Source organism: Molothrus ater, chromosome 16 (genome assembly GCF_012460135.2).
Source record: "Molothrus ater isolate BHLD 08-10-18 breed brown headed cowbird chromosome 16, BPBGC_Mater_1.1, whole genome shotgun sequence".
Classification (NCBI taxonomy): Eukaryota; Metazoa; Chordata; class Aves; order Passeriformes; family Icteridae; genus Molothrus; species Molothrus ater.
Genome location: NC_050493.2, coordinates 11,314,687 through 11,330,125, shown reverse-complemented (window position 1 = coordinate 11,330,125; position 15,439 = coordinate 11,314,687). Strand labels below are relative to the sequence as shown.

At 41.2% G+C, this 15,439-nt stretch overlaps 1 protein-coding gene across 4 annotated transcripts; it reads left to right on the top strand.

Moving 5' to 3' along the window:
* The first annotated feature begins 4,032 nt into the window (after positions 1 to 4,032).
* METTL22 (methyltransferase 22, Kin17 lysine) lies at positions 4,033 to 15,025 on the top strand. 4 transcript variants are annotated; one of them, XM_036392528.1, is made up of 12 exons: positions 4,033 to 4,224; positions 5,809 to 5,901; positions 6,000 to 6,135; positions 8,481 to 8,831; positions 9,204 to 9,244; positions 9,330 to 9,474; positions 9,929 to 10,000; positions 10,094 to 10,147; positions 10,684 to 10,764; positions 11,393 to 11,495; positions 12,269 to 12,437; positions 14,123 to 15,025. In XM_036392528.1, exons 3-12 carry the CDS (start codon positions 6,006 to 6,008, stop codon positions 14,156 to 14,158), a joined length of 1,182 nt encoding a protein of 393 aa, XP_036248421.1. In that variant the 5' UTR covers positions 4,033 to 4,224; positions 5,809 to 5,901; positions 6,000 to 6,005; the 3' UTR covers positions 14,159 to 15,025. The 4 variants fall into 4 exon arrangements, with proteins under 4 accessions (XP_036248421.1, XP_036248420.1, XP_054372556.1 ...); XM_036392527.2 differs by having other exon boundaries at positions 4,033 to 4,279; XM_054516581.1 differs by having other exon boundaries at positions 4,033 to 4,279; positions 5,809 to 6,135; positions 8,517 to 8,831.
* The last annotated feature ends 414 nt before the right edge of the window (positions 15,026 to 15,439 follow it).

The following is a 15,439-nucleotide window of genomic DNA, read 5'->3' as shown; positions in this document are numbered from 1 at the left end:
TTTAAATAAACACAGTAACCATCAACGCTACAGACCACATTTTGCTCTGCAGCAAAACTACTGAAAGTTGTATATGGCTGGGAATATAATAGTCTCTATATTTAGGAATACACTGTTAAGCAGCCACCAGCATCATTCTGAGCTCTAGCCATCTATTTCTCACATCTCCAAGTTGGATCTGTAATCTGTGAAAATGCCTCTGTAGTTCCACAAGTCAGGCAGCTGCTACCTCCTTGTAATTGCAATGTTTGGGTGATACAAAGTTAATGAAGGAAGCAAAGTGAAATGTTTTGTTAAACTAACTAATTCAGTGAGACAAAATGAGCAGGCCTTGGGGCACTGGGATCCCAAGCTTGTCTCTTTTTTTCCAACTATATTTGCAGGGTCACTTGAAAGTTTAAATTAGCCCCACAAATACCATGTCTTAGAAGTTTTATCAGTTCTCATAAATCTGAGCTCAAACTCAGAGCACTCATACACCTGAATCATCACTCCCCTGCAATGATCTGCCACTGTCATCTCCCAGTTAAATCCAAGGGAAAGCAAAGGGTATAGAACTGGAGGAACATTTAACCCAGTTGGGTACAAGCTGTTAATCGGGTATGAGATGCTTATCAGTGATACTCTGTGTCTTGGAGAGGTTTTGTTCTAATCTTGGGGCCCACGAAGTTTGTACATGTGCTTATTTTTAGAAACATTATTAAATAATCTATTTAGCCATCAAGATGTGTGGAGGTCCTTGTAGACTCTGTCTAGACTAACTTTACAGTAAACCTAAGTTAGAACATACTAATCCCAGGTCCTTTTTTTGTCACCAGACTGATGACAAACATTTATATAAAGAGTAAATCAACTCAACATAAAGGTTTCATTTCCACATCACCATAATTTTTTCAGGCATTTATTCCTAAAACATATTATTATGCTAGGGAACAAATAATTCCTGTAAAGTCAGAAAACTAAAAACACAGTTAACAAAACAATTTCAGGTATTCATAGGGAAATGTTTATAATGAAAGGAAAAAGCCAGTAGTGCAAATTAGTTTCTCTAGAGACTCAGTTTCAATTTCCTGAGGTCTTTGAATGTTAAATTAGGATCTTTAGCATTAAAGATTTACATTTTTAATCTAGGCTTCGCTCTGTGGAGAAGGAACACTTTGCTTTGCATAGACAAGGTGTTGGCTGCATCTGCCAAAGTCAATCTGATGCTCAGAATAACAAATTCAGAATATACTCTCAAAGTTGCAGTCAATTATTAATCCCCAGAGTGTGATGCAGCAAAATTATCAGTCTCTTCAGCCTGAGCATGGCAAAGCTTGTGTCAGTAACTTTTACCCTCTCTGTTCTGCTTGCAGGGTTGCCTGGGTGCTGGAGGATTCAGGGGGCATTGTGCTCTGGGAATCACCAGCTTTGCTTCCCAGGACTTTTCCTGGGTAAAATTCATCTCTAGGGCAGTTCCTTCTCAACTGTTCTGAACCTGTGCTGGGCAGGTGCAGCAGAATCCCACTGAATTCCTCAACTTTCTCCAGGGTTTCTTTATTTCATATCCTCTGCCCTGTCTGTATTTGCGAAGAGGTGACTGCATTACTGGAAGTAAGATTATTTGTAAACTGAAGAAGGGAGGGATTCCCACAGTGTTTACCCACCTGACTGTAGGAAAGCCAGCCAGTGCAAGTGTGACAAAGACTGTGATTAATTGCTGCCATGGCAACAAGCACAATCAACACATCTAATTTCATTCACAATCCTTTTCCAGGAAATATATTTTTTCTCCTGTTTTTGTTGTTGTTGTTGTTGTTGTTGTTGTTGTCGAATAAAGAATTAAATTCAAATGCAGTTTTACCATTCAGCCTTCCAGTAAAGCTAATGGGATTCTGGAGTTTATTGTTCTTTTAAACTTACCACAACTACTTCCCCTGTGGCTCAAAAGAGAAAAGCTGTTAGACAATGTACTCTATTACAGTTTTCAGATTCACTGCCCTTGGAAATTAGTAACTATTGCTGGTTGATCTGAGGTTTGGCTATTCCTTCTCAGATTTAATATTTTCATCATGCACTCATACACATCCAGTTTTGAAGAGTCACAACCTACAATGAATTTTAAAAAAGACTGACCAGTCACAGTTTATCTCTGATGAGAGACTACCAGACACAGCGTCCTGACTCTTACTCATTATTACCTGATCTGCCAAAAGAACCCCATGGAGTGTCAGCACATGACACTGAATTCAAAGGGGATTGCAGAAGGGACATACCTGAAGCAACCAGCACAGCCAACTCCTTGGTACTTGATCAATGGAAGAAACTGGCCCAATTCATCATTTCAAACAAGCCATTAAAGCTTGGTAAAGTTGTCTGGCCCATGAGGTAAATTTAAACAAATTCCGAGGTCACATGGCTGTGAGGAAGACAGGAAATGCAACTTGGGTGCATCCTTAAGAAAGAGGCACACCTGGGGAATTTGCTGCCATAGCCCTCTCGTGTGTGGTACAGAAACTGCAGCTCCCTAAACAATTTTCATTATCACCCACATTATAACATCTGTAGCCACAGATCTTCTGCAGCCACGAGATATTCCTGCTCTGCCCAAATATTATGCATATATGAAATGAGGTATCAGAATTTCTTGGAAAAGCAATTGCAGCAGCTCCATTTCTCATGTAATGTACCTTTGTGTTTAAAAGTCCCCATGTAATGCAGCTTTTTAGCTACTCCTCTAATTATACTAAGCCTGTGTACCAGTAAGTGCCTCTTGCTGCAGACTGGTGAGATTTTGTGACAAATATAATCTGCTTTGCCTGCTTAGTACTCCATAGCAGTGAGGAACATGCCAGCAGAGAGAGACACTGCAGTAATAATTTATGTGGCAGTGTATCACCACAGGAAGTAAAATAATGTTCTGCTCTTTCACAGGAGACAGATAAAAGGAGGACAAATCTCCAAAGCATTTTTGTCAGATATTCATCCAATAAAATTCCCCACAGAAACTGCAATGAGCTTCTGTGCTTTCCATTTCATTGCCACTCAAAACTCTTGACTGTAAAAAAAGGGAAAGATTATTTCATTCTTTTAATAATTATTTTAATAATTCTTAGCCTTTGTTGAGGAAGGCAGATGATGAGACATCTAGAAATAGATCCAGAATATAAATTACATTCCAAGGTTTTTTATTCATTGACTAATACTTCCTACTACTCAAGAAAAATACAAGGATCATCTTTAGCAATTGACATTAGCATCATATGACTAATAATTAATATATAAATGCCCACTTTTGAACAAGATCCTCCTGCTGAAAGATAAAACAACTTCAGCATCCCCTGCAGACTTGCCAAGGAGATGAACCAGAACGCAGATGGGAGTTTGGAGCACACCTCTCTCTGTCTGTGATTTTGCACAGGAGGCTGGTCAGTGTGTCCAGCTGCTGATGTGTCCTGTCCCCACACACCACTGCACCCTCTGGGCTGGCCACACAGCCCAGGGCCAGACCAGCTGCCAGCTCTCACTGCAGACGAGCTCAGATGGGAAACGACTGCCGAGGACACCATGGTCCAACATGTAGATACCAAAATCTGGTGATCTAACTCCTAGGCAAATTTCTGTTGTTAAAGCCTCCCAAAGACTCTGGTTATGATGTTTCCACTCAGTGATTAACTCAGTCTTGTTTATTTCACCTGGTTTATACGTAGTTTAAAAGTCTTCAGAATTAAGCAACTAAAACCCCAATTCCCTAAACAAGTGAACAGCTGTTGCTCCAGCTAATCTTACAGTGGTACTGGAATTCTGACATTATCTGGACTAAGGCAGAAACGCCTATTTGCCCCCGCAGAGGTTTTCCCACTTTGTTTTCAAGCCGTTTGTAGATTTTGCACGGCATTACAGACGAACCGATAGAGGGCAAGTGATGCCAGACACAATTAATAATTAAGAACGCGAGTAGGAAACGCGTGTTGAATCTCCGAGCAAGTCCCGCGGATGCTTCAGCGCAAGCCTGACCTGCGCGGCTGGTGCTGCCTTTGCCCGCCTCCCCCGGCGGCTTTGAGCGGGGTTCGGTGCCGGGTGATTCTCGAACAGCGGCGAGCCCCGAGCACAGCGGGCACCCCAGGGCCCGCAGCACCCGCGGGGGCCGCCGGGCAGCGGCGTCAGCGGAAGGAGCCGGAAGGAGCAACGGCGGCAGAGACCGGAGCGGCCGAGAGGCGGGAGCCGAGCGGGGAAAGCGGAGAGGCGGGAGCTGAGAGGGAAAGCGGAGAGGCGGGAGCTGAGAGGGGAAAGCGGAGAGGTGGGAGCTGAGAGGGGAAAGCGGAGAGCCGGGAGCTGAGAGGGGAAAGCGGGATCTGAGCGGGGAAAGCGGAGAGGTGGGACACGAGCGGGGAGAAGCGGGAGAGGTGGGACACGAGCGGGGAGAAGCGGGATCTGAGAGGGGAGAAGCGGGAGAGGGGGGAAAGCGGGATCTGAGAAAGGGAACGCGGGACCTGAGTGGGGAGAAGTGGGACGGGCAGATCCGGCCGGGAAGACGCGGATCCTATCGGGCGACGCGGGTCCTGCCGGGGAGAGAAGCGGGACAGGCGGGTTCCACCGTGGAGACACGGGACAGGCGGGTCACACCGCGGGGACAGGCGGGTACCCCCATAGGGAGGCGGGACAGGCAGTCCTGCCGGAGGGACGTGGGACAGGGAGGTCCCACCATGGGGCCAGGCGGGTCTCACCGTGGGAGCCCGGGCCAGGCGGGTGCCACCGTGGGGACCCGGGCCAGGCGGGTGCCACCATGGGGCCAGGCGGGTGCCGCCCGCGCTGCCCGTGCCCGCGGAGCCTCGCCCGGCGCGCTGAGCCCCGCGGAGGCTCCGGCGGTGCCGCAGCAGGAGCGGAGCCCCCCGCGCACATCTCCCGGTGCCGGGCACTGCCGGCTGGGCTGCGCTGGCTCCCGCCGGGACGGGACGGGTGTGGAGCTGGCAGAGTTAACAGAAGTGCGCAGGCACAGGTACAGAGAGCTTCTGAAGCCGGCAGTGTTGTGAGTGTGGATAGGTACGGTGGTCCGGCAGGGAGGGACTAAGTTATCACCGGTCTGGAGCATCTCTCTTACGAGGAAAGGCTGAAGTTGAGAAGAGATGACTGAGGAGGGCCTTTTTAATGTATGTAAACATCAAAGGGAGGGCTCGGAGCAGGGACCGGGCTCTGCTCCCTGGGGCCAGCAATGGGGCAGGAGCAAAGGGCAGGAACTGATGCCCAGGAAGTTCCACCTGAACGTGAGAAAGAACTTCCCTGTGCAGGGAGCGAGCACTGGGACAGATTGCCCGCAGAGAGTGTGGAGTGTCCCTCACTGGAGATACTCCAGAACCATCTGGAGACGATCCCGTGCTCCAGAGTGACCCTGCCTGAGCAGGGAGGTGCGACCAGGTGAGCCACTGTGGTCCCTTCCAGCCTGAACCATTTGGTGATTTTGTTCAAGCACAACTGGGTAATAACAAATTTAGCATAATCATTCAAGATGGTAATGCCAACACAGGAAGGGGCCTTATTCCCTTTGAAAACCTTGATTAGGCATTGTAATTCTCTGCAGTCATGGCAACGTTTGGTTTTTTCCAGGGGAGGTTGTTTGTAACACAAGCAAATTAGTAGCTCTTCCTAAAATACACAGTGGCTGCCACTGAACTACTAACAGTTATATATTGAGGATTCTGTAAAAGAGAGCCTTGGAGCATTGCTACTTTATTGAACAGTGTCATCTGATCTTTATCTTCTGAAATACTGCTGGAGCAATGTTCAGACAGTGTCAGGCTACCACTAAAAGCTGCCTGTGTTTGCTTTTAGGTTGAATATCCTGATGAGGAACTTGCTGTCTCGGAGCGTGGTGGAGCTTGCACGATCCCACCTTCTCAGAAAGGATGTCCTGAGTTTCCCTTGGTGAGCAAAACTGTTGCTGGACACCTGTGAATGGAAGAGAATGGAATCCCTTTGAGGGATGAGGGCTGTTTGAGCAGTGCACTTGTTCCTCTCTCCAGCACCCCATGGCAGATTTAGCAGAGGAGGAGATGGATAACCCCACGTTCAGGAGTGACACTGTGCTGTCTGATGTTCACTTGCACTGCCCAAGCAAAAGGCACCTCATGGTACGACTGAATGCAGTTGGACAGCCAGGTAATGGATGCTGTGTTTTAACTGTACTCAGATCTTTGGAAGGCTGAATCCTCCTCTAAGTGGTTGATATTAATAGTTACATATTTTATTCCAGCTATGAGCAGAATCACCTCCTACTCAGTCTTTAGGAAGAGGGCTAGTGTTATCCTCATGAAATTAACTCCAGAAATGAAAACTTGTAGACAGCTTGTCTTAAAAATTAAACTTTAAATTACTTTTTGAGAAAAAGTAACCAAATGTACTCACTTGTAGGTTTAATTTAATGGTTCATTGAGCAATATTGTCAATATGGCACTTTGGGAGCCATGATTTAAAATAAGGTTGTGATGTTTCTTATATACAAACAGAAGATGAGAACCCAGGGGTTTTAAATAGTGTAACTTAAGTTTAAAATATAAACTATCAGTAATTAATTTATCAAGATTAATTAAATGTTTATGTGATGAGTTACCATCTATTCCAAGGGAGCATCACAGCTTTCTTTGGGCTATGTGGTGGAGTTATTTTGTTTTGATTCTTTTCTGTTGGTGGGGTTGATTTTTTTTTTGGGGGGGAGGAGTATTTGCTTCAAAAAAAAGTCAACAAGAAAACTCAACACAGCAATGGCTTAAACTGACATAGAATTTGAAGAGTCAGGCTATAGAGGAAATGAGTTGGCAAATGCCCCTGGCTGATTGCCAGCTTGTAGGTTGATATAAAGTTGTCAAGGGAACTGACCTTGAAGCTGCTGGCAAAATGTTCTGTACAAAAGTCCTGCTGTGACAGAAGTGTTAATTGTTTTTTCAAACCCAGTTGTGACATAAAAAGAGTAACTTCTGCAGCTGTTCTGGTGTATGACAATGTTAAAAATTATCAAAGTAGGCCTGACAAGGAAATGAATAATAATTTTGACCCTATTCAGGTCAAAACCCAGGTAATTAATGCTGTGGTGTGTCTTCATGCTGTTTGATGTGTGTTAGCTGTGATTGTGCTTGGTGCAAAGAACCTTTCAGCAGAAGGAAGTGCCATGTGTTCTACCTACTTCAATGAGCTCTTCCTGGGAAATTCTTCTGGTTATTGAGACAAGAATTGCATGTTAGTATTACAGCCTTTAGTGCCATAACAATCTACCAGGGCCACTGTGCTGTGTTTTGGGGAAGTTTATGGGGATTTAGTCTCTTCCCCTTTGAGTCAGTTTGACTTTCCACCTTTTGAATGCTGTAGAAATGCAGAGGATCAGAATGGACTTGGAGAACAAAGCATTTCATGATCGCATGTCTATTCCAATTAGTTTCATTTGGTCATTATGCAAACAGTGGAGACTTTAAACATTTGTCATGCTAGGACAGGCATTGAAGATTTTATTAGATCTAGCTAAAAATGGTCTCACTAGAGAGGAACCTCTGTCAGATTTCAGTAGACCACCTTGGAACATCTTACCTACTAAAGAAACTGGAATAGAACCCCATAAATTGTGAAATACTTGAAAGCAGTGGTGGCAAGCACTTTATCTCTTCCCTTTTGTTGGGAATGAACATAGATGGAAGGACTATGGAATGTCTGTTCTTCCTTATGTGTGATATTCAGGCAGTACAGATTCCTGTAATTAAAATTGCAAGGTCCATGTTTTAATAACTTCAAATTTTAATAGAAGCTATGTCACTGATTGATTGTTGTAAAAGATTTTTAATTAATTGGTCATTAAGAATAGCTTCAGTCATTTAATCTCTTTGAATAATCAATGTGAACACTTAAAATTACAGAAGTGTCAGCTTTGCCTCCTGTGCAGTTATTTCTGTTCTTACATACTGAGCCAATGTCAAGGCTTGGAGTTGCTAGAATTCCTTAAGACTTTCAAAGCAGTAAACAAAAATTCAACTTGCATTTTACTAGAACATTCTTCTTTCTTACAAGATAGGAATCTTCTTTCTTACAAGATAGGAATCTTAACCAAAATAAACTAATTCTAACTTATATTCTTTCTTTTTTCAACTTAGTTTGAACTTCTGTGAACAGAACTTTGGGAGGATGTAAGAAAGCATCTCCTCTGCCAAGAGTTAAAATAAATATTACTAAATTACTGCCAGTAGTTAAAATAAATATTACTAAATCAGATGAACATGCCCCTTGTGGCTGTGCAAATGCTGAGTCAGCCAGTGGACTGTGAAAGTGCTTTGTTAATTTCTGCTGACAGAACTTAATAACAGAAGTATTTCTTCATAGCAAATAAAACTGTATTTCAAGTTACCCGTTTCATGATTTACTCTATAGATTTTTAATACATGTAATGCATACCAGAATCTCATGCATGTGGAAGGTTCTGCCTCATCTGGTGTTTAACCTTTCCCCCCACACTGTTCTTACAGTATTCCTGTCATATTTCAAACTCCTTTGGAGCACAGAAGATTTGGCATCTGGGAAACACGTGAGAGAAATTACTGCAGGAAAAGAACAGCAGAGCAGAAGTGGAGATGAACTGTGTGACAAGGACAGGAGTAACGTGAAAGAAGAAGGAGAATTAAATAGTGAAGGAGTAGAAGCTCTGCTAGATGATGATGGAGACTTGGAAGTGGTCAGAAGGCCTCGAAGTGCCTCTGATTTGCAAGCAGAGGATCTTTTGCGGGATATAGTGTGCCCTGTAATTCTGGTGAAAGGAAAGGAAGATGCTTTTGAAGATGAAGAGCAGGAGTGCACTTACAGTGATGTTGTTAAAATAGGTAAATAATAAGTTTTCAGTCAGGGAGAAATGTGGCAGGTATGTTTCAGTAAAACAAAAGAAAAATAGGTTTTCTTTAGAGATGGAACAGCACTTTGTTAAGTGAAAGAAATTAATGAACACAATACTGTGATATTGCAAATAAGAATTTGCATTTTTTTCTCTGGAAGGGGTTTGGGCAGTTGTATACCACAGGAAACTCAGTGCTCCTTAGAGTGGGTGTTTGGCGTTATCCAGCATTATTGTGTAGAATGAAGAGTGTTTAGTTCTATATTTGAAAGGGAAGCATAGCCTTAGTTTCAAACTTGCCACTGTGGAACTTGATTTGAGCAATTTTGAGGTAATTCTTTTCTGTTCTCTCTCATTTGCACAGAACACACCATGGCAACCCCCTTGGAAGATGTTGGTAAACAAGTACGTGTTCTGCCTTGTAGTATCTTGATTTTCATGGAATGTGCTTCAGAGCTGGTTCAGTTTTAAGTGCTTCCCTTGTCCCCAGGTGTGGCGTGCTGCCTTCCTTCTGGCTGATCACATTCTCTTTCAAAGGGACACGTTCAGGGGTTGCTGTGTGCTGGAGCTTGGAGGTGGCACTGGAATTACCAGCATTATCATGGGAGCAGTTGCCAAGAGAGTTTATTGCACAGGTAAGGCAGTTTTTTCAGTTAAATATTTTCATGAAACTTCCAAAAGCAGTGCTTTCATCCTGGTATTTTCAGACTCATCTGTTCAGTTATAGTTAATCATTTTTATTATTGCCTATCAATTTGTGTTATTTACTGAAAAATAACAGGAACTTTCTCAAGGGGCAGAGAAAGCTCAAGAGTTTAAAAGCAAGATATGTTGCAGTGAACTCAAGATAGTGTGTCCAGATTAAAATAGGTAGGGTAGGAACATAACTTCTTTCTTCAAGGCTTTCAGCTTAGAACTGAAGGACAAAAAGAAGAAGGATACTAGGGGAGCAATCATCAGTGGACAGAGTTGCTCTGAATTTTCCTTTATTTCATGGGCTTGAGAGAAACTTTGAGTGTTAGACTGAGAGGCATACATGGCCCATACAAAATATTCTTGTTTTTAATATCATTATCACTTCTTTTCCAGACGTTGGTGAAGATCTCCTGGCCATGTGTGAGCAAAATGTTGCATTAAACAAGCACCTGATGGAGCCAGGAGGTAGGTGCTGTATGGTCAGATTTTGACTCTCTGCTTTAGCCCAGGTGCTGTGAAAGGACATTTGTGACTGATGTGATCTTTCTTCACCCCCAGGAGGGGAAATTAAAGTGAAAGAACTGGATTGGCTGAAAGATGAATTCTGCACTGGTAGGTGCCTATAATGGCTTCTTTTAGATTGGGCTTGGTGTTTGGTGTCACATGTTCAAAAACCTCTCTTGGGGCTCAAAAAAAATTCTGGTTAATGACAATATTTGATACTGCCAGTTGAAAAGGTTTTAAGTTTATTAGACTTTCAAGTAAAGATTCTTTTAATGAAGAATAATTTTTAAAAGCATGATAAAATAGGAAGATTAATCAAAACTTACATAAGGATATATCTGGGGTTTTGTTTAAAGGTGTGCTTGCTTTAATGTATTTAAAGCTGTAGTCTTGCTACAGGATTGTGAATTCTGAAGTGAAAGAAAACTTTTGCTTGCCAATCAGCCTTGGGAGGGTTGGGCATAACACAGAGGAAGCAGAGGACTGGGGGAACTTCAGAAAATGAACAGGAAAGGTTTTGATTTCCCTTGAGTGGTGTGCTCTGTTTATGGAGTGGCAGCTGCCCACAGGAGCTAAGGAGTTCCTTTTCTCCAGTCATTTGAGACATTTAATCATGTACACCAAAGCCATATTCTTTCTTCCAGATCCTGAAGCTCCTTATAGCTGGTCTGAAGAAGAGATTGCTGATTTGCTTGATCACTGTTCTGTGATAATGGCAGCTGATGGTAGGGAAATATAAACAGTAAGCTTTTAAATCAAACACTCAAGCATTATAAGTAATAATTTAAATGTACCTAGTTTGCTTTTAAAATCTAATAGGTCAGATCCTTACCTAATTTACCAAAGCTCTGCCTTAAGTGTTCCTGCCTGTATTTTTCTTTTCTAAACACTTATATTTACATTCTGAATTAGCAATTATGAGAACAGATGTTGCAAGCTGTAGCTCTTCCTTTTCTTTGGTGTGTCCTGCTTTCAAAGGAGATCTGGTTATAATGGTAAATTAATTATAGCCTGGTGTGGGTTTTCATAAAGAAAAGAAGCTCTCTATTCTCTAATACCCTACTTTTTTAGCTTTGTAGTAAGATTATTTCCAGGCTGAGAGAATTCTTGTCAAAGCTTGTCAATTGTCTGATAAATTATTCCATTCTGATGAGAGAAAGCTTAAAGAAATAAATAGCAGTAGTGAATACTCTGACAGGGTCAGTTGTTGCCATTAAAAGTGTACTTTGCACTTAGATAAAAGAATGACTTGTTTGATTTGAGTAATCAAACTAAGGCCTGCTGTTTCATAATGGACACTTAAGTAAATTATATCCTTAATTATACATATGTTCTTAATCTTTTTTTTTACAGTGTTCTATGATGATGACCTGACAGATGCCTTGTTCAGAACTCTGTATAGAATCACACACAACTTGAGAAATTCTTGCACAGTTTACTTAGCACTGGAAAAGAGGTGAGTATTACCAAGAACTTAATATAAAAAACACTAAAACTTTGTATGTTTTAATAAAAGGTTGGCTTCTGATTTTCATTGTAACAGATGATCACAGGCTCCAGTATGTGCTCAGGATAATCTCTTTTTTTCCTACATGCTTAATTTTTATCAGTTCAGAATGTGAATTTAACAGGAGCTTGCCTTTTGTTGTCCTACCTTTGCCTCACCTGAGATGCCCTCTGTGCAAATAAGGATAAATAGGTGGCTAGATTGATATAATGCCTGATAACATTTGCTGTGTATTTTTGAGGTCACTGAATGGAATTAAGTGGTTTAGAATTAGGGTATTTATTTCCTATCTTCAGCAACTCTAGAACAGTTTCTCTTGTTTGCTTTCAAGGAATCAATGAATGTTTTCAAGTAATTGTATGTTGCAGTCCATTCATAAGCTGATACACAAATAGGCTTTGCTTAAATCTCTAGAGATATGCAAGTAAGAACTCCTCCTGTGGTTTGCTGCCAGGTGTTTGTCCAGGAAACCAAGCCAATGATTCTGCTGTGGCAAAGTGCCCTAAAATCAATGGAAAAGTTCATCCAAGAGTTATTGTGTACTGATACTGACATAACATCTTTCCTGCTTTTCAGGAATGGGGAGTGTACGTTTTTTTGGCTGCTGAAGGGAGTTAATTATGCTGAGAAGATTAATTTTTTTCATTAGCTGAGGGAAGTTACACACCTGTTTAAGATGCCAGTATAGGAGAGATGTTCTAAATGAAATACTCTTTTGCCAGGCTGAACTTCACTTTAAGACATATGGATATTACATGTGAAGCCTACAGTCACTTTAGAAATACTCTAAATGATCTGGAGAACCTCCAAGATGGAAAAATGAAATATACAGTGGAGCACATTAAACCTGATTTCTGCCAGTTCCTTGTTTATGAACGGATTGAGCAGTTGGTAAGCAGCATTCATGAAAATAAATGTAATGTGTCAGGCTAATCATCTCAAATTAGTTATCAGCTGTTTATGGACACATGAAGGAAGAACAGAAGAATAAACATTATCTTTTATTTCCACTTAGTTTTTTTATTTAAAATGATCCTTCTTTGTGCTTACATAATCTGTACTAGATTGACATGTCCTGGTTTTGGCTGGGACAGAATTGATTTTCTATCACCAGCAGGGTGGCTGAGATTGCCACCCTCAGTTCCTCCAAGGAACTGAGACCTTTACTTTGTAAAATGCCATTTTTTGTGACTGAACTGGAAAATGGGACCAATATCTCTTCTCATTTATTTTCTTGTAGGAGAGCTTTCATTTCACACTTTCAGTAATTCCTTTCCCAGTTCAGAGTTCAGGACATAATCTTCTAATATCTATGAAGAAGTCAATTAGCTGTAAACTTCTGTTTTTGAGAATCATGTCAGATATTATATTTCTGGTTATCTAATTACCTCTCAAGCACTTATGGTTCTCTTTTTCCATTTTTTTTTCAAATTCTCTGCTCTTAGGAATATTATGTAGGGTAACAGCTAACAGACTTCTAGAACAATCCAATCTAATGAATCTTTTTAGAGGAGATGCAAATCTTGCACTGGATTGCAAATCTGGTACCAAGAAATTATGTTGTTGTAGTGAACATACTGTGTGTACACATGGTGAGGTCACAGGAGCCACAGTTACTTCCTGAGATTCATTTATTTTACTTAATGCTGATACCTTCAGGCATAAAACATGTGTAAAACTTGTTTAAAAGTTTTAAAAGTACACAAAAGTAACCTGGTTTATAGATAAATGTATAGATAACTCATTCCCTGGCTGCTTTGAGGAAGGCTGCTGGCCCTTGAAATCTATGCATTTTTAAAATGCCTGTGTTTTTATTTATCATTTGATCTATTGCCACAAATCAGAGATGTCATGGTGAAGAGTATCTGATAGTCTGCTTAATTATCCTCTGTGGTGCAGACAAAGCATATATTAATATATTCTAAAGAAATGAAGTGATTAAGGGTTTTTCATCCTTGTTGTCTGTAGGATTGAGAAGGGGATTTGTGTTTATATAAGCCATGCATTTGTGAGACTTTGATTCCTCAGTAAATTATTTCTTCAGCTGTTTTTTTACCAGCATTATTGAAACCATTTGTTAACACAGGCTAAAAACCAGCAGGGTTATCAGTCAAAATATGTAGGATTAGCAGGATTATCAATCGAGATCATGCAGATCAGTGAATCACAAAATCACAGAATATTCTGCCATCCACAAGGACAATTGAATCCAGCTCTCCAATGAATGGCCTCATACAGGGATCCAGCCCACAACTTTGGCATTATTAGCACCATGCTCTGACAACTGGGCCAATTTCAAACTATTTGAAAACAAACTACTTTATACTAAACACACATTATTTTTTTAAATCATGCTACAAGAATGAAGCAATCAGCTACAGTGCTGTGTTTCAAATAATTGTTCCAGGAAATTACAGACATGGATTTGGTATCGATCCATAGATGGATACTATCTGTAGATGGAGGTATAGGGTATATCTTAAAACCTGCCTTACAGTGAGCACTGTGGAATTTTTTCCTAATTGCAGCCTACTGATGTGAGAAAATACCTGTATGTATTTGTTCTGCTCCTACAGGAATTGTGGAAGATCGTGGCTGAACACCTAACGTGACAGGCCCATGAGGAAAGAGAAGATCTTTACCTAGGAGAAGGGCTATTTTTGTGTTCTGTTAAGATAAGAATTTTCATCCCAAGAAAAGCCTCTTGCTGCTGGAATTGTGTTCTCAGAAAGTATTGCAATGCAGTTTTGCTTTACTTTTTTGGTTTTGGCACTTGGTTTCTTGGACTTGTGCAGTTGGACATGATCTCTCTGATGTTTCCAAGTACCTGCTGGATGCCAGACAGTGGCAGTGACACAGTGACTTGCTCTTTGGGTTGATGACTTCACTTTTAGAGTTTGGCAAAGAAGTATTTAACTTTTTCCATGTGGCTGATTTGCAGATGTCCTGCATTTCCCTTTTCAGTTTACAAAACATGGACACTGTTCTCAGTCTTGTCCTAGTTCCAAATACAAATACACATTATTTGTATTTATGGACACTTGTGAAACAATGTTCTGGACAAGACTTTTTTGTCATGAATGAACTTTTCTTTAAGAAATTTGTTTATGAAATTTAATAATTCACAGTTTGTCCTATATAAATCACTCTAATTTAGGGTCACTGTCTGACTTGAAAGGAAACAAGATGCATTTTGTTTGAGCCTCTGAAAACACTCCACAGAGGTTTTGGAGTAGAGGAGGCCAACCCTATATTGACCTGCAGGAACTTTAAGCTATTCTGTCCAGGGCAGGTACCTGAGGATGAGAAGGTACCACATGAAGGGAGATGTTACAGCTCTTGAAATATTTGGAATTCTATCCTCAGCATACACATGTGAGCCTGAGGGTAGGGAAGTGGCCAAGAACGTCTTGGCCAAACAAAACTGGGCCTCTAGCATCTTTCTTCTGCATTAAAATAAAACATATTTATTAAATCTCTCCTGTGCTATTAATGAATCCAAAAATCTGCTTGCACTTTTATAAATGTTATGTGCACTGCTGTGTTTATATCACTTTGCCATATGTGCACTGCCATGGGAATCCTTGTGCCCACTGCATTCCTCAGCAGCAGGAGAGTGTCAGTGATGGAGCTGTTCCAGCCTGGGACTTGTGGGAGTGTGAAAGATGTTCCTTAGAAGCATCTGATGGACTTCTTGAAAGCCTGTTTTACATTTGGCATAGGTCAGTTATTTCATAACCTGCTTATGAAGACCTATTTTTTGTGTTCTTTAATGGGATGAAAGGTTATTAGATGATGATGGCCATTCCCTGCGAGTACAAAGTAAAAATTACATTATTTAGCACGTATCTGTCTAGATTAATACAAAACTTCTCTCTCAGAACCCTCATTTG